Below are 25040 nucleotides of genomic sequence, written 5' to 3'. Positions count from 1 at the left end.
GCGTGAGCCACCACGGCCCATGCTTTCTGAAGGCATTTCACCAAGCCACTCCTAATTTCTGTGCAACACGTTCATAAAATTAGAACTCCTCCATCTGTAGGTCTCTGCAGTCAAAATACTGAGAAACTAGGGACACACAACCTGAGAAAGCATGTTCAGCTTTATTTTTTTTACTTTTTTTTATTTAAATAAGGAGAATTCTTTCATATGGAAAGAGCTAGTACAATCACATATTTGAAAGGAGAAACAATAGGTACTGAACCGGAGGGAAAAGGCGCAGGGTGAGTGTGCCAGCACCGGCCGGGTGAATCCGTGATTCCACTTCCCATCCAAGGTAAGTTTCCCCAAAATAACGTATAAACAAGTTGCACATTACACCTTTAGCCATCGTCTGCCCTTTCAAATATCTGGTCTACATGAAAAGACAAAGAGAGGAAAGGCCAAAATAAAAACGAAAGAAAACAAAAACAAAACACAACCCTCTCAAGAACAAAACAAAAAACCCCCAAGTCCTTTTTAACTATGCAAGGCATGAGGTCAAAAGCTTAGAGTCCAGTGTCCCCTTTGAACAATGGAAGAAGTCTTAACACAGAGCCTTGACAGGAGCTTCCACCGGGAGGCTTCCTAGCATGCTGAGGACAGCGCTCTGCGGGCTGCTGCTACCCTCTCAGAAGCCACCAAACCAGGGCAGAGGACGCTGAACAGCAGGGTCTCCTGCACCTGGAAGATGAGTACCCAAACCCGCACTGGTGGCCGTTGGGGAGCATGGCCAGGTGACATCCCCAACACTGAGCCACTCCTGTCCCGGGTGACCCACTTGTCTTAGGTCCATCTCACATTCCAGAGAGCTTGCTTTCCTCGTTCATCACAGAATGTGACGAAGCACACACTCTAGGATTGTTGTTTGTCAAAGGTCATTTACAACAGACCTTCTAACCCAGGCTTGCTCTGCAAGAAGTGACAAGGGACAGTGATTTGAGGGGGGCAACATGCAGCTACCTGGCAGAGGGAAACCAAACAGTGGGGAGGAGGAGCTTTACCACAACTGCTTCCATGGGCCAGTTCACAACACGCCGTGCACCCGTGTGCGCACACAGCCTCCTTGGCTCTGAGCATCCGTCAGTGACAAACATCATCACTGACCATCCAAAGGGCAGATCCAGAAGACAGGAGGGCGATGGCATAGCTGGAGAGGACCCATGTCAGTATTCAACAAGATGACCCAACATCCTCAGAAGTGGCTGGAATGGATTTTTGGAAATCCACAGCTTGGAATTAATTGAATGGATTTTTCTCTTACTATGTAATAAAGTCATCCTTTGTTTTCCCCTTCAAGGAACCCACAGCCAGACGTGTTCTTTGAATTCCAAGTTGGAAACCAATCATAATGTGAATAAAAAGAGGGGAAGCAACAGTTAAGCAAACCAGGCCAATCGCAGCTGACACAGGCATTTTAAGAGGGTGAGCAAGGCCTTACCAACACACCCCACACTCTGAACTATCAAGAACAAAACACAACACTACTGACTGCAAGGGCACTGGCTTGCGCGCCACTGATGGCCCAGGCAACGCCACCAGCAACAGGAAGGTGGCGCGAACAGGCACAGGGGAGGGGATTCTGGCCCCGCACACCCCCAGCCCTGCAGCAGCAAAGTGCTGGTCTTCACCTTCTCCGCCAAGACCCACAGCAGCCCGGCAGAAGCCTCCGCATGTATCTGTGCTGAGGATGGGGGTTTGGAACCAAAATAACATCCTAAGTCCTATTACCTTGAGCTTGGCTCTAAAACCATGTAAAAGTAAGAAATATTGCACCTTAAAACATCTCTGCACTAAAAACTGCATTTAATCAGACCAAGGAAGGAGTTGGGATATCCGGAGGCTTGAGGCCTGCCCTCTGCCCCCACAGAGTCTAATTTAAAATCTGCATCTCAGAGGGCAAGAGAATGCAGCATGGGTCACACAGAGGTGGTGAATGCACTGAACTTCACATGCAATTCCCTGGCCTTTCCCGCACAGAATTAATTCAGACATTATATATAAACAGAGCAGTGAAACATTTACTTTTTTTCACCTAGACCTACAACATCAATACATATAAATAAATTCTAGTGTTTTTTTGTCTTTATTTGGGGTGGGAGGAGGAGGATGGAGGGACCCACGGGGTAAGAGAAAAGGGATAGAGAAAAGGTGACCTTTTTGTTTTTATTTTTCCCAAACAGCAAGTACTGTCATTCTGGCAGCAGGTTCACCTGAAGGACACGTCTTGGTTTGTAACGGCATCTGGGACTGTTCTGTTCAATTTCGACATGAGGAAACTTCTTTTTCCTTTGACAGATGGCGCGGCCAGCATCAGGTGTGAGGGTCTGGCTGCGTTTCCCGAGTGCGCAGGCAGAGGGGAGCGTGCGTGGCTCCGCAGACCAGACTCACCCAGGGACGGCTTGGTGTGGAGGCAGGTTGGGCAGAGGACTCATCCCAGGCCCTGACCAGACACTTGCAGGGGAGGGGAAAACCCAGATGAGGATGCAGGCAGGTGCTGGGGACTTGTCAGGTGGGCAGAAGGGGCTGCAGAGCACAGACTCGGGGGATGGAGGAGGAAGAGACGTGCAGTCAAGGTGAGGCAGGAAGAGGGGCTGCTGAGAGGTACAGATGAAACTAAACATGAGCATCTTGCAATGAAGTGGCCCCAGCCAGATGGCTCCAGGATGACACCCTGGCACTGCTTGGGGAGAGGCTGTTACTCCAACTCCTTAGAATCACAAAGAGCGACAGGAAGTTACTCCAGCAGTTCCTAAGATGCTGCTTCCCATATGCTACACTAGACACAGAACTAAGGACCCAAAGCCCGAAAGCTGTCAGACACCCACAGTGACGCCAAGGGCAGGCTCTGCGCAGGGCCCCTCCCGGCCCGCCTCCACTCCACATTCTCCAAGCCGGGTCTCCTGTGGAACTAATAGTAGTGGCAGGTGGATGGCTGGTCAGTGACCCTAAAGGACATCTGAGAAGCTTGACATCTCCCCTTCCCTTTCCTTGGAATGACGGAATCTGGGATGATTTCCTTCTGTTTCTTATTTTAAAACCACTGCCAAATGCCCAGCGTAGACAGTCTCACACAAACATTCTGCTAGGGGTGGCTCTGTAGTATTGAGATGCCGTCCTGAGGCTCCCAGGCTGCTGTGGAACTAGTCGGCCCTGCAACGCACGCTCCCCTCGCACGCTGCCTGGCGGGCTGTGAGGACAAGTGGGACTGACACCTGCTGCTCAGCACAGGTCCCTCCACCCCGACAGCCTGGGCCCGCGCTGGGAACGAAGACGAAGAACGAGGAGAAAAACGCCCGGCGGCCTTACTTAGGGACCACAAGCCTTCGCTGCAGAGTTGACCAAACATTGTCACCGTGTGGTTCAGTGAAGAGCTGCTGAGAGGTGGAGAGACAGGGACCCCGGGGAGAAAGCAGCAGGCTCCAGATGGCCAGGAAAGGAAATGACACACTAGGGAAGGCTTCGAGGAAAGGACGTGCGTGTGAAAACACAGCAACCTTGAGGACGGGGCACAGAGCCCCAGAAACCGAGCAGAGCGATGGGCCTGTGGCGTGTCAGCTCACCCCATCCAGGCCAATCTGGAAAACACCAGTGACTCCATGATTCGTCTCTGGTGCCCAGTGGTCGGCACATCCACTGGCTTTAGAAGAGCCCGGGACAGGAATCCTGTGTAATTCTAAACCATCACCAACTCCCTAGGCTGCCTGAAGCCCCCTGGGCCCACCAGGCCGGGAGCTGGGACCCGACTGAGATGCCAGCCCACCTGCTGCCGTTCACCAGCTGCAGCGGGCAGCTGGACACCGGGGGGCTCTGACCAGCGTCCTTAATAACCTCGAAGGTTACCTAGCTGACAGGGAGCAGGAGGGGACATGTTCTTAAGAATCATCTCTTAAGGTGAAAGAAATCGTTAGAGATGGAAGGGGAGGGAGAGGATGGCGGAGGACGTACAAAAGTTTAGCTATACAGACGTAGCTTGCGTTTTTGTTTTCTTTTCCTTTCCCCTTTGTAAAAACCTTGGCTGCTTTTTAAAACAAAAAGCCTCAGACTAAAATGACCCTGCTGCCAAACCGCTGTGCCAGGGACAGGGCAGCGGGGCCGGAAGCACTGCGCGGAAGGCGCCCTGGCAGCAGGAGGGGCAGGCAGCGGGGAGGGGCTGCACTCCACATTCACGGTGGGAGGAGGACACAGGAATGAAGGAGTCGTTTGCTTGTTTGTTTCGTATCAAAGCAAGCGGGTCGATGCCATAGATCCACAGGTGCAAGCTGGTTGACAACAGAGCTTTCGGGAGCGGAGAAGAGGAGGGAAAGCACTCAGTCCGGGCCAGGTGGTCGGACGATGGACCTGGTGAGGCTCCCAGATGCCGGCTGTGTTGAGGCCGAGTGGTGGCACCGTCCCCGGTGGGGCGAGGCGAGGTGGCAGCCAGGCAGCTTCAGGCCTTACTCTCCTCTACTTTGACCGCCCGAGGCTTGATCGCTCCGGTTCGCTTCATCTGGGAGGCGGCTGAGGGGGCCTCCTGCAGCTTCACGGCTCCCAGGCTGGGCTTGTCATCCACTCGTTGTTTTGCCTTTGGACAGATGAACAGGAGAAAGAAAGTGACCCTAAGGCAGAAACACCGTTTGGACACCTAGTTCCCACCACTCTCTTTCTGCTCCCGAGTTGCAGAGGAAGCCTACCCTGAGTAGTCCATGCCTTGGCTGACGGACCCAATGCAGAAGTCCCTCTCTTAGTAAGGAAAGTGGCTGCTCTGTCTGTCCCCTCCTGTGGGCACTGAGTGCAGTGATTCAGAGGCAGGAGGACACTGGGTCCTCCACAAAGAATTCAGCAATGGCACATTCCAGGCTGGAAGCATTTCTGGCCCAAGGCTGACTGGAAGAACCTTTCGAATCAGTGCACCCCATACCCGCAGGCAAAAAAAAACCCTTCACATAGACCCAAGTGCATGCTATAAGTCTTGGAGCCCCCAGCTGTGTGCTGAGGCTGGGGTGGGGCCTCTAGGCAGAGCTGCTTTTCCCAGATCTTTGGCCACAATTCAGCCAAGCCCCCACCCTCCAACTCCCACTGTAGGAAACCTTTCCCTAGGGCCCTAGCTTGACCTTGAGATTCCCAATCGCCCTCCATGGTCTGTGGCTCTGCACAGCGAAACGTCACAGAGTGACCAGTACGCCTGGAAGAAAGCTTAGAAGCTCATTCCATACAGTTCAGCTAGGGACCCCAGCAGAGCCCAGCATGGAGGAGTGAAACAGAGCAATCGACCCCCACCTGCACCAGCCAGTCATGCCGACTCTATTACACACCCAGCACAGGTTTGAGAGCAAGAGTGAAGGCAACAGTGCCTGCAGGAAAAGACACTGAGGAGTCCTACTTCTTATAAAACTTCCCCTGTGATCCCACCCAGCCAAGACACAGACGAGACACATCACACGCCAGAGAGACCACACGCCCCCCACCCAGCTTCTAGCACTAACCCACAGACCTAACCAAGTCTCCCAGAGCACCTGCACAGCCCCAAATTGCTAGGGACGGCACACCTTCCGGCATCACCTCCTCAGAGGAATCAGTATCCTCCCTTCTCTGCAGGACAAGGAAGGATCCAGATGCCCCGTCAAGAGGAGCTATGCAGAAGGGACTCGAACTGCCCGGCTCCCGGCTCCATGCCCGAACCGCCAGGGCATGTCTCTCTTTACACAAGGAGTACTCAAATAGGTTAGTCCCTCCTCTTTTGGTGCTTGGAGACGGGCCTAAGTGTCCAGGGCGGAAGGGTCTGGAAAGCCATCTTCTACCTGTTGAACGTAGTGTCCCTGCACAGAGCCCATGTTAACTGCTGATCCAGAGGGCTTCCCACTGGGGCTAGCAGAGCTAGGCCTGAAAAAACCAAAGGCAGGGGTTGAGAATACACGACGCGTCACCACAGAAACGGAGTCAAAGCCTAGCGCAGGGAGGCGGCAGGAGGAAGGAAGGGCCCTTTGGCCAAAGATGCTCACTCTGGGCAGTCCACAGACCTCTCAGATGGAAAAAACCAGAGACCTAAGGCAGCCAAGAAAGCAGAAGGGGGAGCGAGTGGGGGTTGCTGTCCACCTGGCACCTCCCCGAAAGAGCTCAAGGAAGAGAGGGGGCTGAGGCCCCTGCTACAGGCAGGAACCGCCATCCTGCTATGGACAGACGGACACTGACCACCTCGGGTTCAGAGGGTCTGAACCAACTTGGTGCAGGCCCCAGACAAAAGGGTTGACAAGCAAGGACTGTGCTGAGTATGTGTGTAGTCTCCACTTTAAGAGGAGGCAGGGGAACAAAAATGTGTAACATGGTTCTAAATGTGTTCCACTAACCACCAGTTAGTTCCCAGGGATGTTAATTAGGTGCTATGTGAGAAAAAGGTTCCGTGGTCAAAATGCCTGCATGCCGTGTGCACAGGCAACAGGACTCCCGACTCACCCCCCAACAGGCCACCTCAGATGCTGCACACCCGACTGCCTGCCTGGGGAGCCCTTTCTTGCAGGTGTGGCTCTGCAGCTCGGTTCCAAGAAAACTTTGGGAAACACCTGCTTTACAGAATGACACCAATTTCCCCAGGCCCCCAAAACACCATCAAAACAAAGGCTACTGGTTAAGACATATTTTCTAAATATCCTCCAAAGAACAATCTGCTGCCATTCCTACAACTTAATGGGCACAGGCAACTCTCATCACATTCTGTTTTCTCGATTTTGCCTCTTTGAGGAAGGTTCCGTAGCCACATGCTGCTAAAATCTGCCACGGCAGCAGCGACCACAGCATCTGTTCATACTTGGAGCTCCTTTCTTTCCAGCTATACTCCCTGTTCAGTGCTGCCGTCATCTAACTTTTTTGTATAGTTCTAACGTTTTGGCCTATGTGAAAAACATGATAGGAAAATAAAACATACTAACAAAAATAAAGAAAGCCAAAAGGGAAAGTAAGATCAGAAAATTAGATGAAATGGGGGAAAAGTCACAAAAACCCCTTTCTCTGGAAAGGACGCTGGACGTGCGGAATGCCGTGACGGGGCAAGACAGGCTGACAGGCAGAGCAACGGGGCAAAGCGACTGCAGCAAGAGCGAGCCGGGACCAAGGGGACCTGCTTGTGGAGTGCTTCCCCATGGGCAAGGACCTGTGTGTTCACCGAGTGGCCCCGCCGTGCCTGGAGTGACAGCATTAACCTTTCACAGGGCTCTGTAGGTCACTGTCTGTCCAACTCATTTGCAAACACAAGGGTGTCTCTAGGAACCTCCCACATGTAACCAGAGTCAGCTGGACAAACCCTTGGGGCCTGGACCAGAGCACATCCCAGCAGGGGTGAAAGAGCCAGGCCAGGTTTCCCACCATAACCCGACAGCTGCCGCCGAACCCAGCTAAGGGGACCTGGGGCAGTTCCTGGACACTGAGACAGACACAAAGGAGGCAAAAAAGAGGGCCAGTTTGTGTTGTGGCAGGCATGACCCCAGGACGCAGCAGTAGAAAGTCCCTTGGTAGGGGTTAGAGGGTGAACTAAGGTGAGAGAGACTGTGGGAAAGGCCAGACGCCTCCCTCCACCTTGGCTAGTGGGTCCTGTTTCTAAAAATCTGGTGAGAGTTTTGAGTAGTCAGGGTCGGTCCTGTTGTCTATTAAAACATTAGCCAATGCTTTCCCTACCTTTCCAGAAAGCTCTCCAACCCAGAGCATCTTATAATGATGATTAAGAACAAAACCACTCTCTGATTCACCATCTTAATCCTGGTTAACTGAAACACAGTGTGTCCTGGCACTGAAACTCACGGTGACACATTGGCCTACAAAGGGGACAAGGCCTCAGTGCCCTTCAAACCACTCTCCCCGGGCCCATGGAATCTTCTGGGCAACATCTCCAGCCAATGCTCAGGTACTTGGCATTCAAACCTCAGGGAATGTCTTTACCTGTAGGTCTGTGGTGACGGTACGGGGCCTCCTGTGGGAACGTTCTGTTTACCGTCAGCAAAGTGGAAGCCTTTCATCTCCATCTGAGAGGACTAGAGAGACCAAGCAGAAACAAGCTGTCACGTGATGGTCTCAGTCTTCACTGCCCCACGCTGGGCAGAGTTCTCGAGGGCCCATGACAACTTCCAGGGTGGCACCTTCTAGGAGTCTGCAACCCCCCCTCCCTTCCAATCCAGACTCAAAAAGAAGGCTTTTCCTTATAAGCAGGCCCATCACGGTATTTTTCTTTTTAGAGTGAGGTAGGAGGGCTGACCATGCACACCTAGGACCTACATCTGTGATGGCCTTGCACGTGGCCCCAGCCAACCCTGCTGCATCATTCGTGTGCACCCTCCTCCCGCCCTGGCATCCTGCGCATGCCCAAGCTTGTGTACGTTACTACCTTACACATCAACCAAGGAGTTCCTGAGCCTTGGGACTGCAAGGACTGTGTGGTGTGGGAAAGCAGTGGACTGGTGAGGCCAGGAGCCTGCGTCCCAAGCCACTGTCACTTTCCAACACACAAGGGTCCTAGCTTGAGTGAGACCAAGCTCCCGCCCCAGGATCGCTGGTGGCTGGGGCACCTTTACCTCTCTGCTGGTGTTCAGGACGGGAGGCTGGGACCCAGGCGGAGGAATCCTTCGGGGGGCCCCAACAGAGAGGCTCTGCCCCGGTGGCAGCTGAATGGACTGCGGCAGGATCAGCGGCTGCTGCCCGGAGCCATACCGAGGCAGTGGCATGGTCAGCTGTGGGCAACAGGGATTGTCAGGAGGATGAATGGACGCTGGGGAGAAAGCCTAATGAAACACACACCCAGGAGTGACCACAAATACACCTCAGATTCCTACTATAAGAGTTAAAGCGTGGCCTGCACATACAGTCAGGACTCCAGTTTCTACTCCATCTACAGTGGGGACTCCCCAGGTTGCGCACTGTGCGTGGCACAGGGCAGATCTGGCTGGGGTGTCCAGGTGGTGAGAAAACAGGCAGACTAAGCTGGCTGCAGTTGTAGGAGGCAACAGCGTAAGATGTGTCTCCTCGACGTCTCTGAAAAAGGTAGCTCAGCCCTTTCTGCCTCCGTCCGAGTGTTTCCTGGAGCACAGGCGGTGCTGGGGAAGCTGCAGGGCAACGTGTGACATGCGGACACAGCCACAGGCTGCCTAGAGCAGCAACAAACCCCATGTACATGCATGTGCCTGTGTGCGTGATGGGCAGGGTGGGCCAGAAGAGAACAAGTTAGGGGGGGGGGGGGTCAGGAAGCTTTTTGGAAGCAATGGCCAAGCCAAGCCCCAACAGATGAAGCTGCTCAGCACATCTAACTTTGTATTCCTTTGTGCGGCACAAAAATTCAAGATTCTTTTACTGTTCTGCGAGCATAGAGGTAGAAAACAGGCCTAGCCGAACTCTGGGATCTGAGGGCCCTGGAAGTGTGATATGATGAGTGTGGCCGAAAGGCCTCAACGACCAGAACAAGGGCAAGGGGGGAGGTCGGCCTGGGGACTCTCAGGACAGGGGGATAGGAAGGCACCACTTTGTTTTTCTTAGACAAGCTCTTGTTTTGTTGCCCAGGCTGGAGCGCAGTGGCACGATCACAGTTCACTCCAGCCGCCTCCAACTCCCAAGCCCAAGCGACCCTCCCACCTCAGCCTCCCAAGTGCTGGGATTACAGGTGTGAGCCACTGCGCCTGGTGGAGGCACCACTTTTGGTCTCTCAGTCACTGTCCTCTTCATCTCCCTGCTATTGAGTCCACAGTGGAGGGTCAGAAGGATCTATTGGAAGCACATCACTGAGACTTGTGGTGGCAAGAGTCTCAGACGCCAGGCTCGGTGCAGTAGGAAGATGACAAGGCCATGTGCCATTTTTAGAGCACGGACTCAGAGTGTGGCATGATCTGAATTGCTGAGAATGGACTGGCCGCCAGGCCCCAGAGCAGAAGCAGGGGGGTGAGACAGGAGCCCCTGTAGGAGCCTGGACAGCATGGTGGGGTGCAGAGGAGAAACAGCTGGATTCGGAATCCTTTTAAAGCCAGAGCTGGGAGGACCTGCTGGAGGATCAGAGGGGCAGAGAGGGGAAGCAGGGAACCACGGCGGGTGTGGCTGACAACCAGAAGGACCAGGAGGAAAACTGTTTTGGATGTGGCAAGTCTGACACCCCATGAGACATCAGAGTAGAGATACTGGGCAGTCTGCTGGACTTGACATAGTTTCAGCACACAGACAGGAGATACGCATGTGGAAGTGATCAGAACACGATGGCACTTAGAGCCACAGGTCTCATAAAAGACCCAAGGACCTGGGGCATGCCACCTTATAGACCAGGGAGGGGAGAGGACAGCAAAGGAGACTCAGGGGCCTGAGGCAAACAGAGTGAAGAATGTGATTCAGGGAAGAGGCAGGATCATGGGGTCAGATGCTGCTGTCAGGGGTTGTCACGAAAGGAGGACCCCCATCAAGAGGGCAGGGCCGTGGCACATGTGCAATCTGACAGCAAAGGCCACAAGATACAGGAAACACATGGAGATGTGCGGGGGTGGGGCCACCCCAGGGGCATAGGCAGGGAGACGTGGCTATGGGGGCTTGCAGACTGTCACTGCTTCTATTCCCTTAGTGACACAGGCCATGAGGTCATGTGGGGTAGGAGGCAGTGAGGAGGAGGGTGTGAGTCTGAAACAGCTGCTGGGGCTGGGGTCCACCTGGGGTGACGCAGCTCAGGAGTGAATGCAAACGCCGAGTGGCTTTGATGGATTTGACGGGCAGGAAGGAAGCGTGGCTGAGGGGAGAGGGATGACAAGAAGGTGGGTGGTAGGTCTCCGGGTGTAAGAATTTTGGACTTGGGTCACTCGAGTGGCTTAGAAAAGTCAGAGGTGACAAGTGAGCAAGACCCTTACAATTCAGATTATGCAGGAGGTAATGGCCAGGCCTAGATGGGAGTATGGACAGAGCGGGCAGCTGAAGTGGACAAGGACACAGGTGGCAATGAGGTCACAAGCTGGGAGGACAGGGTGCATGGCCAGGAGACCTGGGGGTTCATCCGCACAGATATCAAGACCACCGGGACCTGAACAGCAGAGCCAGCCACAGCCAAACGAGGGAGAGACTCCAAAGATTCCAAATACTGCCCACAGGCCAAGGGAGAGGAAGGCTCGGAGCGTATGTTGGACGTGGCATCGTGGAGCTCGTAGCAGCATGGAGGGCAGCTGGCGTTCCAGGGAGGAAGCGGGGAGAGGGCTCTAGAAGCATCAATGAGTATGGAAAGAAAAGGCCCACCTTGTTTCCACGCCCAGCATGAGGGCAGGGAGGGAGGAGGCAGCCCCGTCTGGGGGACTGCAGGAGTGGGGTGCTCAGGGAAAGCCACGCCCCAGGAACAAGGAGGTTCCCCGGGGCAATGCAGGAGAAGCCGAGTTCTAGCAGCCTGAGGACCAGGCGCGGTGGCCCCACACCAGCACGAGCCACCACATACCCAGAGTGGGTGAAAGGGAAAGGCGAAGTGGTGGTGGGAAAAGGCTCAGTGTTCTGACATGGGCAGCTGAGTTCCTGACCTGTGGGAGCTGGGAGTCCAACATCTGGGAGGCGCCCAGCCCAGCGGCCTGGCCGAGCTGGCCCTCGTAGACCAGGGCTTGGTTTCCACTCAGGGTCTGGTAGGGGGAGCCAGACTGCGGCTTCACCATCTCTAAGGGCTGCATGCCTGGGAACGCCGAGTACGGGGGCTTCAAGGCTGTGCCCCCGGAGAGGATCATGGTGCTGGGCGGTGACAGGCTGGGGTGCATGTACACCTGAGACCTGCAAAAGGGACACATGCACAGGGTTAGGAGGCATACATAGCAATCTCAAACACAGCAAGCATCTGGATCCCTGGGGGCCTGCTAAAACATAGACCCCAGCCCCACTCCAGGGCTTGACCCAGAGGGTCCGAGATGGGGCTGAGAACCTGCATTTACAGCAAGTTCCTAGGAGGCGCTGATGCTGCTGGTCCACGTACATCTCGAGCATCACTGGATTAAACAAATGGACACATCCCTGCTGCACAAGGCACCGGAAGACCTCTGTGATGCCCAGAGCAGGGTGTCAGATGCGGAGGAGCGCCACAGGCAGGCAACGGTGGGAAGAGGGGGCAGAGGTGGGAGGATCCAGAGTACGAGACAGGATGGCATGGAAAAGAAAAACAAGGCCCACCACGGCCTCTCCCAGAGTAGCTTTAGTGGGGGCAGAGTGGGGCAGGGCAGAGCAGAGGGGGCTGCCAGCTCCGCAGGCTGGACACGAGCTCACCTGAAGGGCTGCAAGGAGCTGAAGATCTCCTGAGACTGGGAGACGGGGAGCCCCCCCCTCAGTCCGAGCTGAGCTTGAGCCTGCAGAGACGTGTGAAGGGAGATCGGGATCTGCTGGGCAGCGGCAGCCTGGGAACGGGAGGCCGAGCAGGTCACTGCAAGGCCCTCCTAGGTGGTCCCCCACCTCCCCAGCCCCTCTCCGCATGGCAGGTGCAACAGTGCCCCAAATGCAATTCCAGCACGTCCTTCCTGGGCTTCCCTCGTTCTTGGGGTAGAGCCAGACTGAAAAGTGGGTGGCACCCCCAAACGAATAGCATGTTCCTCTACTGGGATTCTGTACAGCGGCAAGAAGGAATCTTAGCTATACATACCAATAGAGCTGCATTTCAAAACATGACGAGTTTTAACATGTATATAAAGAAGGTTACATGCAATTTGATCCAGTTATACGAGGATCAAAATCTTGCAAAACGAACAATAACGGTTAAGAATACATTTTGAAAAAGACATCAGGACAGGCCACGTCCTCTGTCCTCAAACCTACACTTGGAACAGATTCTGCCTGTGAGATCACTGTCGTGGTGCAAGCAGGTTCACAGGTCTGTGGGGATGGCGGGACCATCTGAAGGGCCCAGCACCAGCGTTAGCAGGGAGACTTAAATCAGCCCCTGCAGCACAGACAGGATGCCGTCCTGCACAGAAACAAACACCTGCTCGTTTCTAAAACTACCTCTTTCTAATGCATCCATGCCTGGGAGTCTAGGCTTTTCTTCTCTTCATCAGAAGGATACCTGATCACCAAAGAAAATTCCATTTTAGCTAATTCCCCAGCTAGGGTGCGGGAAGGAGGACTTTGAGAAAGGATCATTAAGCAGAGTCTGGAGCATTTAACTCCACTCCTCTTCCTAGTCTCCCGTTCATTCATTCAATAAATACATTCTGGCTGCCATGATGTGCGGGTGCTGGGCACCGCATGAGAGGGACACAGAAAACAAGACAGACGGTGAACAAACAAGCAAAGAAGGCCGTTACGCCCGTGCTTCGTCTCCCCTCCCACTCCCAGGCCACCTGCTTGCTGCCATCACCTGTTGGTAACTCTGCTGCTGAGGTATCGTCTGAGGAACCAGCCGGGGCTGACTTGCAAACACGTGTCCGTCCAGGTACAGAGGCGGGAGGTGGCTGCCTGGAAACACATTGGCAGGGTGGGTTAGAAAAGGATCAAGTCTCACATTTCTCCAAGTCCCTCCAGGGAGCCATACCGCATGCCTGCGCGTCTCAGGGCACTCCGTGCAGTGAGGGCGTGTGCGCAGGGGCTGCTTGGTTGCCCGCTACTGCTGTACACACCTGCTCACGGCACACCCGGGGCACACCTCAGGGAGCCAGGGAGGCTGCAGCATAAGGCCCACCTTCCCACCTAACCACACACCACTGCCCAGACACTCCGGAGGGACGTTTTAGTCTAAGGGCTGCCTCGGTCTCTCAGTCACTGTCCTCTTCATCTCCCTGCTATCGAGTCCACAGTGGAGGGTCAGAAGGATCTATTGGAAGTACATCACTGAGACTTTGGCAGCTGGGCCCTCATAATCCCCACGCTCTCCTTTGGGGCACAAACAGTGACAAGGAAGGTGACAGGAAGGATAAACAGCCACCACTGACGGAGGGCTCAGCTGCTAGGAAGAGCTGGCTTCACAGTGCAGCCGCCCACGGATCGTGACCATCACAGCCTTACTTCACAGAGGACACTGTGGCCACAGGGACTAGATGCTCGCTGGCAGAGGTGGCACAGCACTGGCAGGTGATCTGGGTCTCACTCAAAGCCAAGGCTGCTTGTTCCTCGCTCTAGGAGGTGGGAGAGCCTTGCATGGTCCTGCATTCTGCTTCCCAGAAACAGGAAGCAGGAAGTGCGCGTTATCTGCAGCCCACGGGAAGCTATGAGCACCTGGCCTAAAATCAAATTCTGACTCCTACATGCTCCTTAAGCCTAGGCAAGGTGTTCAGGGCTGTTGATCCAACACTTCTCTTGAGTAAGTGGAGAAGGCTCCCAAGGCCTGGCTCGGGGGATGAGATACCTGGCATGGAAGCAGAAGGTGCCACAGAGGCCACAGGCATGGGTGGCATGGACACCCCACCGAAGGAGCTGTAGTTGACCCCGTTGGAGGCGCCCACAGAGGATGGAGGCTGGATGCCTGAGCCGGCACCTCCTGGAGAGCTCTGCTCCGGCAAACTGGGGGAGTTTTCCCAAGCCTTGCGCGCAGACTCCATCTTCAGAAGCAAGGGAAGGGAGGGGAGGGATGAAGATTACTACCAGGGATGGCCATGCACAGCATAAATCTAGGCTTCAGGGTGGTGGGGGCTCCTCCCTCCTGCCTCTTCACAGGCTAAGGCACCAGTGTGGGCCCTGCCCAGCTCAGGGCTGCTGTTACCTTAAGAGTGAGGTCGGCGGTGGGGAAGGACATTGGGGAGAGGCCAATGGCCCTCTGGATGTGATGATCCCGCCGCAGTATGGGAATACTCTGGGTCAGCCCTGCCTGGAGAGGGGGAAAAGGAAACCATGGAACACACACAGCAGCAGAGAAAATGCTTGACGCTTGTTCAAATTCACCTATGACTTCTCCAAACACATTTTCAGTTTAGGCCAAGGTACTTGAGACCACCACGATGGAGCTGACAACAGCCGAGACCACAGCTCGTCTAGACCTCTCTCGTCTAGATCTTGCCTTTGTCTGTGGACAGCCACCTCCACACCCATGCTCCAGAGGCCTCAGGACAGGAGCGGTCACATCCCCACAACACAAAAACTGACTGGCTGCCGGCACATGCCATGCGGCCTGGGGTACCCTGGTGCAGCCAGGGAGGGCTGTGCCCTCGGCCAACTGTGACAAAGAGGTCTGTGGTGACAGAGGTTGGAAATGCAATGGCTACGCCCTCTGCCTACAGATCTCTGGTGTCCTTTGGCACATCACAGCCACTCAGAGAGATCTCAGGGCAAAGAAACTTGCTTAGCCCAGCTTTTCCAAACATGCATGACCACATAACTTTTTTCATTCAACAACTGTCAACATTCTGCAGCACTGATGTTCCTTGAAATCTGCTGGGAAGTGCTGCCCAGTGAGCCCATGCATTCAGCACACCCACAGAGCACCTACGCCACAGAGCGGGGGACAAACGCTGCCGTGACAGTCTCAGCTGTGGCCCTGAGCAGTTCATGACACATGCGTCTCCCTGCTGGAGTCTGCAGCAGAGGGACAGGAGGTCCACTGGATTACAACAGAGTCAGGCCACAGGCTGCAGCGACCCTCGGGCAGTGAGGATGGGGCATCCCAAGGAGACCTTCTCAGGGCTCCTCCACGGGGCATGGAAAAGAGCGGAAAAGCACCATTCTCACTGTGTACTGGAAGGTCACAAACCTGGGCGTGGAACATTTAAGCAACCTGCTGGAGGACATGTAGCTAGCTAGAGACTCAGTCATAAGTCAAAGCCAGGCCACCCTGTCTCTCCTTTGGCCCAGGGCCTGCCAGCCACAGGTGAACACACAGAGCTGGAGATGCAGGTGCAGACTTACATTGCTGGCCAATGCGTCCTGAAGTTTGACAACTGGGTTTCCTGCGGGACCAGAGGCAGAGCCGGGCGGCAAGCTGAAATCAGAGTCCTGGAAAAAAGGGCAAACAGCCCATTAAATCCCGGCTCACCCCTCCCCAGAGGCTCACAGTAACCACAGCTAAAAAATTCACTAAGCAGCATTCACCAGAGCCACACGGAAGCAAGACGTGCAGATGTTTCCTGGTGGCACGTGAGAATGGGAGCCACCCTTGCTCCTCTCTCCCTGCCCACCAGGTGGCCAGCGGAGACAGGGAAGGTCACCAGCTTGCTGGGCTGAGCCTGGCTAGTACCGCCAAGGCAACCTACGAGGCTAATCAATAGCACCTGCCCCACCCATTACCCCACACCAACACTCTGGCCCCTGGAATGGGCTCAGCTCCTATCTTCCTGCTCTTTCTAGGAAACAACCATGTCTAAGCCCTGGCCTGTCCATGTACCAAAAAGAAAAAGGAAAAGAAAACAAATCAAAGCCTCACTTTCGGACTGACTCCAAACTCAATGGGTGGCACAGGCAGCACAGAGTCCACGTGAATCTCCACCCCGTTGACAGGCGGGACGACAGCCCCTTGCAGCCGCTCAGCCCCCTCCGAGCCCTTTCTGTTTTTCAGAGAGCGTTCGTTGCCGATGGGTCCTGGTCTGTGCTCCTTGCTCTGTCCTGAGCCTTGCTCTGAATCCTTAATGGAAAAGCAGAGGCTGAGACACACAGACTGGGACGACCATAGTCTCCAGTGTCTCAGTGCCCCAGGAATCGGGGAAGCAGACAGACGACGGCCCTTTCCGCCCTGGCCACCGTGAGGGAACCTCCAGGTTACCTTTTGCTCAGATTGCTTCTGAGCCTGCTCCTTGTGGCTGTCGGCCTTGGGTTCCACCAGGCCAGGCCCACTCATCTCCTCTGGTTTCAGGGTACCATACGGGGAGCTGCGCTGCGAGGAGGTTGCGGACGACTCCCGAGACTCGGCACTCAAGTCCACGCCACTATCCCCCTGGCTGCTCTTGAAGCCCTGCTGTGCAGAGCACAAGATGGGTTAGAGCCCGGACCACAAACTCCAGAACTTGATTACCCAGAAAGTAAGACTGTGTGCAGCCCTGAGACACAACTCCCTAAACTGCCTGCCCCACGACGTCTGTCCTAATCTTGGTCCTGACCTGCTGATGGTGCCTGGAAACTTGTAAGTGGCCAAAGGCACTGAGCCTGCTCACATTCGTGGCCATGAGACCCTCCGGAGGCCCTAGACTAAGAACGCCCAACTCAGTTTACTTGTGACTCAAACCTGACTGAGTGACCACCGAGACCAGTTCAGGAGGCATGGCTCAATCCCACTCCCTGCCCAGGGGCTTCCCCTCGTCATCCCTTCTCTTCCTCTCACAGGCCCCACACAGACCCGGAATCAAGACTGGAAACCAGTGATGAGCCAAGGCCCGTGGGAACAGCCTCGGGCAGCCACGTGGACGGTGAGCACACAAGTGGCACACGGACGCAGCCACGCTTACCTCAGCGGAGCCAGGCTCGGTGCTGCTGAAGGCAGTGACAGCTTTCCTCCAGGAGTCGCTGGCTGAGGCCTGCACGGGGAGAGCTGCCATAGGGAGGAAGACAGAGTCAGGGCATCAAAGAGGAACAACCAGTCTGGAAAAACACGAGTTTATGAGTCTTAAAAAACAAGCACAGGTATAGTTTACAAGTCCAATTCCCCTGACTGCTTCCCCTCCCCCCTGCAAATGACACATTCATGAGCAGATCTGGTCTGATGGCTTTAACCAACTTTCAAACATCCTCAGAAGGATTTCCCTGAATGCGCTTCTCCATATTTTATGGATTATATGCAACAGTAAACACAACTGCAATTTCTTATTCATACCAGTTTGAATTCCCTATCACTCCTTTTATTATTGTTTTCTTTCACCTATTTATTTTTAAAAGTTGGCGGCCTCTCTAAAGTCTTTAAAATATCCCAAGTGGGTATTACTCAAATTTTGTTAGTTTGCAGACCCTGCTGAGAGTCTGATGACAGCCTCGGACCCTAAGCCCAGAAAACTATGTATGCACACAAAACTTTACATGCTGCTTTAAGACCCAGGGGCCCTCTGAAGCCATTCACAGATCCCTGGTCTGAGCAACCAGAGAGACACTGCACAGTCCTGGAGGGACAGATCTGACAAATGGGGATGACTCTTCGGTCTAGCATGCACTGCTCAAACAAGCTCGCGGGTGGGCATTTTTGGACATTTATACCATGATACTCATTACTCACACTCTCTACCAAACATACTGTTATCAATGCTTTATCAAAAGATCATCATACTTCCTTTTAATCAGAGTTGAATAATGAATAACTAGTTTTTCAGTTACTTTGTATTTACTTTATATTCAGTGTATAAGTACTTCTATTATTATCTGGCATTATCTTAATGTGTAATTAGTATGGCATTCAAAAGAAGGAAAACTTAAAATCAATGATTATCTTTTTCTAAATAAAATATCACCAGAACTAAAAAAAAAAAAAACAAAATCATTATTATTTTGCAATGTGTTGGAGCCAAAGTTTTCACCAGGAACTGAGGGAAGGCTGTGTGGGGACGCTGAATAGAAGGCCCAGAACCAGAGCATCCTGGGGCATGCCGTGGCCCTGGAGTCAAGTCACTGCACTCTGGAAGCATCAGCTGCTTTGCACAAGGATCAGCTGGGAAGAGACGTTTCCCCAAGCTCCCCTGAGAACGACCGATGCACTCGTTTTATCTGTCTGTGTACCCTCAGGGTCCACAGTGCAAGACCCTGCCCAAAGCAGGCATTAAAGATGGTTTTATATTTTAAAAGGAAGTTTCCAGAAAAATAGCACTAGATATAAAATTGAGAAAAATATCATTCAAGGGAAAACAAATTTTTGCAAAAGGTAGGGTATACCTTACTCAGGTTTGCCTTCCCCAGCACGTTCAGGGAGGAGCTCATAGAACTTTCCTCCGGGACCGGGGAAGGGCACAGAACAGCTAAGAGAGCTTCTCCACTCTTGCTGGTCTCCCTATCAGTCACCTGTTGCTCTTCCATAAGACAAACAAGGATGACTGATGCGGGCAAAGAGAGTGACCTTGGCTCACGGGGCTGCCCTTGCCCAGATCAAGACATGATCAGCAAACAGTGCTGAGAGGGTATTCGACACTCTGGCTCAGCAGAGGGGCCCAGGAAACAGCCAAGGCTCCCCCTATACATATTGCTCGACAGCAGGACACCCCTGAGAGGACATCCCAGTCTGTGAGGCGACCTCAGGCCATGGGGTCGAGCCCAGATGTGCCGTCCCTACCTTGGCTGCTGCTCTCCCAGATCTCGGTGCCAAGGCCGTTGCCAGGCACGGTCACATCACCTTGTTCCAAGCACAGGTTGTTTTGCTTTTTTGCAAATCGAGGAGGAATACGGGAGGAAAGGCCTCGACCTTTGACAGGCACCTGTGGGGAGGAAAAAATTGACAGTCTCGCCCGAGGCATGAAGACTGACAAACTCTCCCCAGATGTCAAAATCACACCACCCAAAATTGCTCCAGAGATGCTTGGAACTCACATTTCCCAAAACCTCAACCACAGAGAGCACTGCAATGCCAGGCAAACCCAACCCCAGGAAAGGGCTGCCAGACGGTTGGACTGTGACGGTGTGTGTCCAGCCTTGAGTCCCCTGTAGCACAGGGTTCATGACCCAAGTGACCCCCAGACTCCCAGGGGAGGAATCTCGTCACACTCAGGCTGCAGCGCGGTGTGTGGGGGGTGGACTTGGGAGGCTGGGGAAGGTCTGAATCTGGCTTGGCCACATTTAAGCTGTTACCACCCTGGGACACCCAATTGGAGGCTCAACTTCTTCCTCTGCAGAATAGCAATAACATCACCTACTCCCACAGGTCTGTGGCGAGGGCAGGCACCGCGTGATGCTGCATGCTTAACAAATATGCCTTTCCTCCTCCCAGCTTCCGTGGGCTTCACTCAGACTCTCTTATCCTCTGGCCCTGGCTTCTCGGCACCTGCAGGCCTTGCTCCCCCCTCACCTGCACAGATTGCTCCTTCTTCCTTCTCTCCTCCTCCAGCAGGCGGCGCTGCTTCTTGGTCAGGACTTCGATGAAGCCTTCGCCCACCATAGAGCCCACCTCGCTCTCCTCTCCGGGGCTGGACCCACAATTTTCAATGATGGCATCTGAACCAAGATTTCGTGAGAAGGGACAGTGTTTCCAGTCATCAGAAGGCAAGAATAACCCAACCCAACCAGCACCTGGCATCTAAGGACAGGCTCAGCTCCGGACGCAAGGCAGCACCTGACTGATGCTGCCAGGAAGTCATGGTGTATTCACCAGGGCCCACGGAAATCTGGACACCATCTCTGCACCTTTCTCATGTCCCTTCTGATCTAACTCACTGTCATCTCAAACCAAAGGGCCCTGAGTAGCATTCAATTAAGAAAACAGTCTTGGGCCGGGCGTGGTGGCTCACGCCTGTAATCCTAGCACTTTGGGAGGCCGAGGCGGGCGGACTGCTCAAGGTCAGGAGTTCGAAACCAGCCTGAGCAAGACCCCGTCTCTACCAAAAATAGAAATAAATTAATTGACCAACTAAAAATATATATACAAAAAATTAGCCGGGATGGTGGCACATGCCTGTAGTCCCAGCTACTCAGGAGGCTGAGGCAGTAGGATCGCTGAGCCCCGGAGATTGAGGTTGCTATGAGCCAGGCTGACGCCATGGCACTCAATCTAGCCTGGGCAACAAAGTGAGACTCTGTCTCAAAAAAAAAAAAAAAAAAGAAAAAGAAAAAGAAAACAGTCTTGGCGAAAGGCATCCATAAATCCCAGCTCTGCTCCAAGCCAGCTGTGTGACCTTGGACCTGCTACTGAACTACTCTGGGCCTTGGGCCTCCCCTCTTTAAAACTGGAAAGCCACAGGGTGTCCTGGGGATTCAACAAGGCTGTGAGCAACACGAGGGCAGGAATCGTATCTGTTTGGTCTAACACCACAGCCCCAGAACTTGGCGCAGCACCTGCCCGGGGCAGTTTTTGGATCTAATGGATTCAGTGACGAGGCAAACACAGCAGCCCCCACGCGCCGTGGCCCTCGGTTCTGCCTAGTTCTTCCCTCTAACGCTGGAGTGGAACCAGACTCACTTCCATAGTTCAGGTCAAACTGTTTCATGGTCTCTCCCTGTTCGCCTGCTCTCTGAGCCAGCTTGGCCTCCTTCTCTACTTTCTTAGTGGAGGCTTCAGGAAGGTCAGTGTTGGCATGGGCTGCCCGCTCCAGGGTGTAGGGTGAGTGGCCACTGCCACTGCTGCAGCCACTAAGACCTCCAGGCAAGGCCTCATCTGGGGACCTATAGAGGAAAGAGGATCTTGTTAACTCAGAAACCACCAAAGGCTGGTGAAGGGGAGAGAAAGAAAACTCGCATATGCACACAGCCCGCACACAAACATGGCACCCTGACCTAGGTCCGTTTCCCTTGGCTGACCCCTCGGCAGCAGTGTCTGTGCAGACGCCACGTGGAATGCCCCTATCCCATCCCTGCTGGCTCGAAGCTCTACCTGCTCCTGGCGGGGGGCTCTTTCACCAGCCCCTTTCCGGGGCTTGGCACTTCTGTTCTTCCCAAATGCAGGCCGAAATCAGCAGACCACAGCAGGGAGAGAAACGGGGGATATGCTCAGAACAGAGCTGCTGACCTTTCTGTTCTCATGCAGGAGACTCGGACCAGCAAGGGGCCCAGGCCTGCCCACGCTCCCAGCACAGAAATCTGAAGCAAAGCCAAGTCTTGGCACCTGGGCCCTGGAAAGCTAGGCCAGGATGACACCTAAAAGAATCAGCATTTTTCTGTGGCTCCTTTTTTGGGGGCAGGAGCACCCCAGGTTTCTGTGCCTTGAATTCTAAGGATGGGAGATGCAAAGCAATCTTCCCAGTACACTCTGAGGATAGGGAAGGCGTCCACACCCCTTGCATCCCGCTGAGACATGAACTATGGGCAATCAGTACACCTTGCACAAGCAGCCCCTTCCCCAGTACAGGCCAGCCTGTGGGCAGAGAGCTGCCACTGAGCACAGACCATGTTCCCCGAAGCCTCTAGTTCCAGAGGAGAGACACTCACAGGCCTCTTCCCATTTCCTTTTGCACCTGCTGGGCTCCTATGGTGCCAAGGCAGCAACCTCTGCAGCGGTGCCATATCCCCTCACTGTGCAGAAGGACAGCAACTTGGAGTCGCCTCTGCACAGCCAGAAGGCCAGCAGGGCCGCCTCGGCCACTGCCTGGCAGCAGCTCTGGAGCAGGGTCTTGGGGACTGACCAGGGCTTGCCAGGTCCATGCACAGACAACGTCCCTCTAGGCAGTAGCCCCTTGACAGGTTGCAAGGACACTTACGGAGACTAGGTGCCAGGACAGCTGCCACAAGAGAACTACGGGGGTAAGAGGGATGTCTAGCTTTAGCTTTTTCAAGCCACAACAATACCACCACGAGAGAAGCAGACAAGCAATGCAGGAGCGAGTGATGGGGACACTCACAAACAATGGCCTTGGGGCAGGCGCCCCCACGGAGCACCTGACCCATGGCGGGCATGCATGTGTGAATTCAGTGCTGCTAAACAACAGAACGACAACAAAAAGGGCCTGGGATGGTATTCTGGTGTTACCTTTTGGCTTTCAAAGGCGTCCCATTCTGTTGGCTCTCAAAACGGGGGGAAGTATCACCACCACCTGGCCTAATGGACTTCTCCCCAAACCCTCCCGGCTCCAGCTTTCGGCTCTGTCTGTCAACCAGGGGTCTCTGACTGGAGAAGCTCCTCTTGGCCAGCTCCTTCTTCTCGCCCAAACTGGCCCCGGACAGGCCACCATCCACCTGGGAGTCAGGCTCGGCCCCATGGCCTTCTCGTCGCTCCCGCCGCTCGCTGAAGTCACTGCTCTCAGAGGCCGTCTCCCACTCTTCGTTGGCGTGGTCGGAGGAGTTCTGGTAGGAGAGCTCGGGGGACCTGCGACCCACAGCGCTGCTCTTGTCCCCAGGACAGAGTTTGGACCTGCCCGGCCACTGCCCCGCCAGCAGGTGGGGCTCCTCCTCTGGGCCCCACAGGCCCAGCGACTCACGCTCTTGCCGGAGGCGCCGGAACCTCGGGGGCTTGTCTTGGCGCGGGGGGCGCCTTCTCCTGAAGGGCCTGTTTTCTGCATTTTCGGAATCTGCCACGTGGTCATCTTGGAAGAAGGACCTCTTGTCCTCCAAGCGGCTATCCTCAAAGCCCCTGCTGCCAAACGAGTCGGAGTGTCTGTAGGAATCAGGGATATAGTCTCTGTCCGCAGACCGCCGGGACCCGCACGTGTCGGAGGCGCCATACTCCTGCCAGGAGCTGCCGGGGCTCTTGCTCTGCCGGTGGGGCGACTCTCTGGAGACGAAGGTCCTCCGCCCATAGCCGCAATTGCTCAGCCGGGGAGGGAGGGCTCGCCCAAAGGCCCGAGGGCCTCGGCTCTTAGCGTCCAGACCGCTATGGTCCTCGGAGTACATCTTGTTGGAGCGCCAGGAATCTCGGTAGTCACCTTTCTTCAAGGCGCTCTCCTCTCTCTCCAGGAGCGAGCCCTCGTTCCCATTCTCGGAGCCCCGCTGCCGGCGCCGCTTGGGAAGCTCTTCATACTCGGAGCCCTCGCTGTGGGTCTCGCTGGCGATCCTGCGCCGGGGCTTGGCTCGCGGGCAGTCTTCGGGCTGGGCGAACTCGCGCAGGCCCCGGCCCCGGCCGCTCCGCTGGCTGCTGCTGTAGATGCCGCGTGTCCCGAGGACCCCCCCACCGCAGAGGCTGCTTCCGTTGCCACCAGCAGGACGGCCACGGAAAGTGAACTCTCTGAAACCGCGGCCCCGGCCTCGGGCCTGCCCTCTGACCCCAAAGGCTTGCTCCTCGTCAATGAAGATCCAGTTATTTCTCTTTGTCGGGGGAATGTCGCTGGACTCTCGAGAGGGTCTGGTTTCCCAGGCCTTGTTGGGCTTCTCATCCTCCTCGAACTTGTCAGCCTCACGGCCAAAAGCAGCATGGGCGGGGCCCTTGTCCTCCACGGCGGAGGGGGAGGAGTTGGCCAGGGTGGGGTCATTCTCTTCATCCTCATCCTTCTCCGCCTTGCGAACCTGCTCCTTCTCCTTGGCCAGCCGCTCCTCCCCGAGTTCCTGCTTCATCTTCTCCAGCTCCTTCTCCTTATCTTCCACTTTGAGGGCTTTCAGGACCGGTTTCTTGATGGGCCCCGACCTCCGTGTCCTGCCTGTCTGCTCTTGCTGCTGGCTGCCGGAGCTCCGGGACTCGGGCGTCCACTCGGGCTCCGAGGACGGCTGCTTGCTAGGGCTCCCGTCCTTCTCCCAGGAGGGGATGTTAAAGGATGGTCCCTCCTGGGGCACCTCCTGCTCCACACTGTGGGCTGTGTCAGCGGCCTTTGGCTGGTGGCTAATGTCCCAACTGCCGTATTCTGGCTTTTTCTCATCTGGGACAAAGTCAGGCTCCAATGGGGAGCACCTGAGGTTCTGGGTATGACCCCCAGGAGCACCTGCTTCCTGAACATTTTCTTGGGGTAGAAACAAAAGCTCCTGGCCTATTCTTTGAGAAGAGATACAGCTGTCAAAGTCTGCTTGGGCCTTCTTGTCAAAAGCACTCAAGTACTCCTCCCCTCTCTCCTCAAAGAGATCGCGCTGGGCACCTATGGCCCCGGACCTTCCGGGTGAGGCAGAGTAAGAGCTTTCATTCCTGAAAAGGAACCAGAAAAATCAGTCAATGTGATTGGAGCCTGGTTCCTGGTTTCCATGCTGAACACAGAGCTTAGTTTTAAAAAGAAAAAAATGTTTTAAAAAAAGAAAGAAAAAAACACAAGCACCAACATTTGCGCTATCTTTAAACACGTCTCAGAGCCGCTGGGCCATGGGTTGGCTGGTGACCCCTGGAGTCCGAGAGCATGAAGAGTGCAGTGGCCACGGTGGGTGCAGCGTGCCACCCTGGGGGCAGCAGCCGGGCAATCCTCTGGTTCAAAGAACAAGCTGGAGTCTGGTCGTCCATGAAGAGTCGGGGCACCGGGATGGCGCACTACCTTTGCTAACTTAACAGAAACGAGCCAAGACCCACTCTCTAGACCCCACCTGCCCTGTGAGGCCCCCGCCCACCCACCATGCACCCGAGGCCCAGAGACCCCAGGATTTCTCCTCCTCCTCGAGTCCCACCGTCAGCGAAGAGCCTC

The 25040-nt window shown here is 54.8% G+C and overlaps 1 protein-coding gene and 2 non-coding genes across 11 annotated transcripts in view; all 3 read right to left on the bottom strand.

Annotated features, from left to right (window-relative positions):
• Positions 1–144: 144 nt before the first annotated feature.
• Positions 145–25040, bottom strand: part of PRRC2B (proline rich coiled-coil 2B) — a 105706-nt gene continuing 80810 nt past the window's right edge. For 5 of the 9 annotated variants that reach the window (XM_012744086.3, XM_012744085.3, XM_012744089.2 and 2 more), the window contains 17 exons: positions 22481–24556; positions 20978–21180; positions 19871–20016; positions 19142–19283; positions 17340–17422; positions 16661–16852; positions 16325–16522; positions 15811–15897; positions 14672–14776; positions 14318–14510; positions 13334–13431; positions 12250–12377; positions 11523–11763; positions 8574–8729; positions 7945–8036; positions 5817–5898; positions 145–4600 (listed from right to left, as the gene is read on the bottom strand). In XM_012744086.3, the coding sequence (XP_012599540.1) occupies positions 4466–4600; positions 5817–5898; positions 7945–8036; positions 8574–8729; positions 11523–11763; positions 12250–12377; positions 13334–13431; positions 14318–14510; positions 14672–14776; positions 15811–15897; positions 16325–16522; positions 16661–16852; positions 17340–17422; positions 19142–19283; positions 19871–20016; positions 20978–21180; positions 22481–24556 (4357 nt within the window). In that variant the 3' untranslated portion in view covers positions 145–4465. The remainder of the gene's footprint in view (positions 4601–5816; positions 5899–7944; positions 8037–8573; positions 8730–11522; positions 11764–12249; positions 12378–13333; positions 13432–14317; positions 14511–14671; positions 14777–15810; positions 15898–16324; positions 16523–16660; positions 16853–17339; positions 17423–19141; positions 19284–19870; positions 20017–20977; positions 21181–22480; positions 24557–25040) is intronic. The other 4 variants (XM_012744088.2, XM_076009135.1, XM_076009136.1 and 1 more) reach the window with 4 other exon arrangements.
• Positions 9691–9776, bottom strand: LOC142874716 (small nucleolar RNA SNORD62). Its single transcript, XR_012922355.1, has one exon. It is a non-coding gene; the product is annotated as a small nucleolar RNA SNORD62 (small nucleolar RNA).
• On the bottom strand, positions 13724–13809 carry LOC142874717 (small nucleolar RNA SNORD62). The gene has a single exon (XR_012922356.1). It is a non-coding gene; the product is annotated as a small nucleolar RNA SNORD62 (small nucleolar RNA).

Source organism: Microcebus murinus, chromosome 12 (genome assembly GCF_040939455.1).
Source record: "Microcebus murinus isolate Inina chromosome 12, M.murinus_Inina_mat1.0, whole genome shotgun sequence".
NCBI classification, from domain to species: domain Eukaryota; kingdom Metazoa; phylum Chordata; class Mammalia; order Primates; family Cheirogaleidae; genus Microcebus; species Microcebus murinus.
Note: the sequence above shows the minus strand (reverse complement) of the source record. Positions and strands in the feature narration are given on the sequence as shown.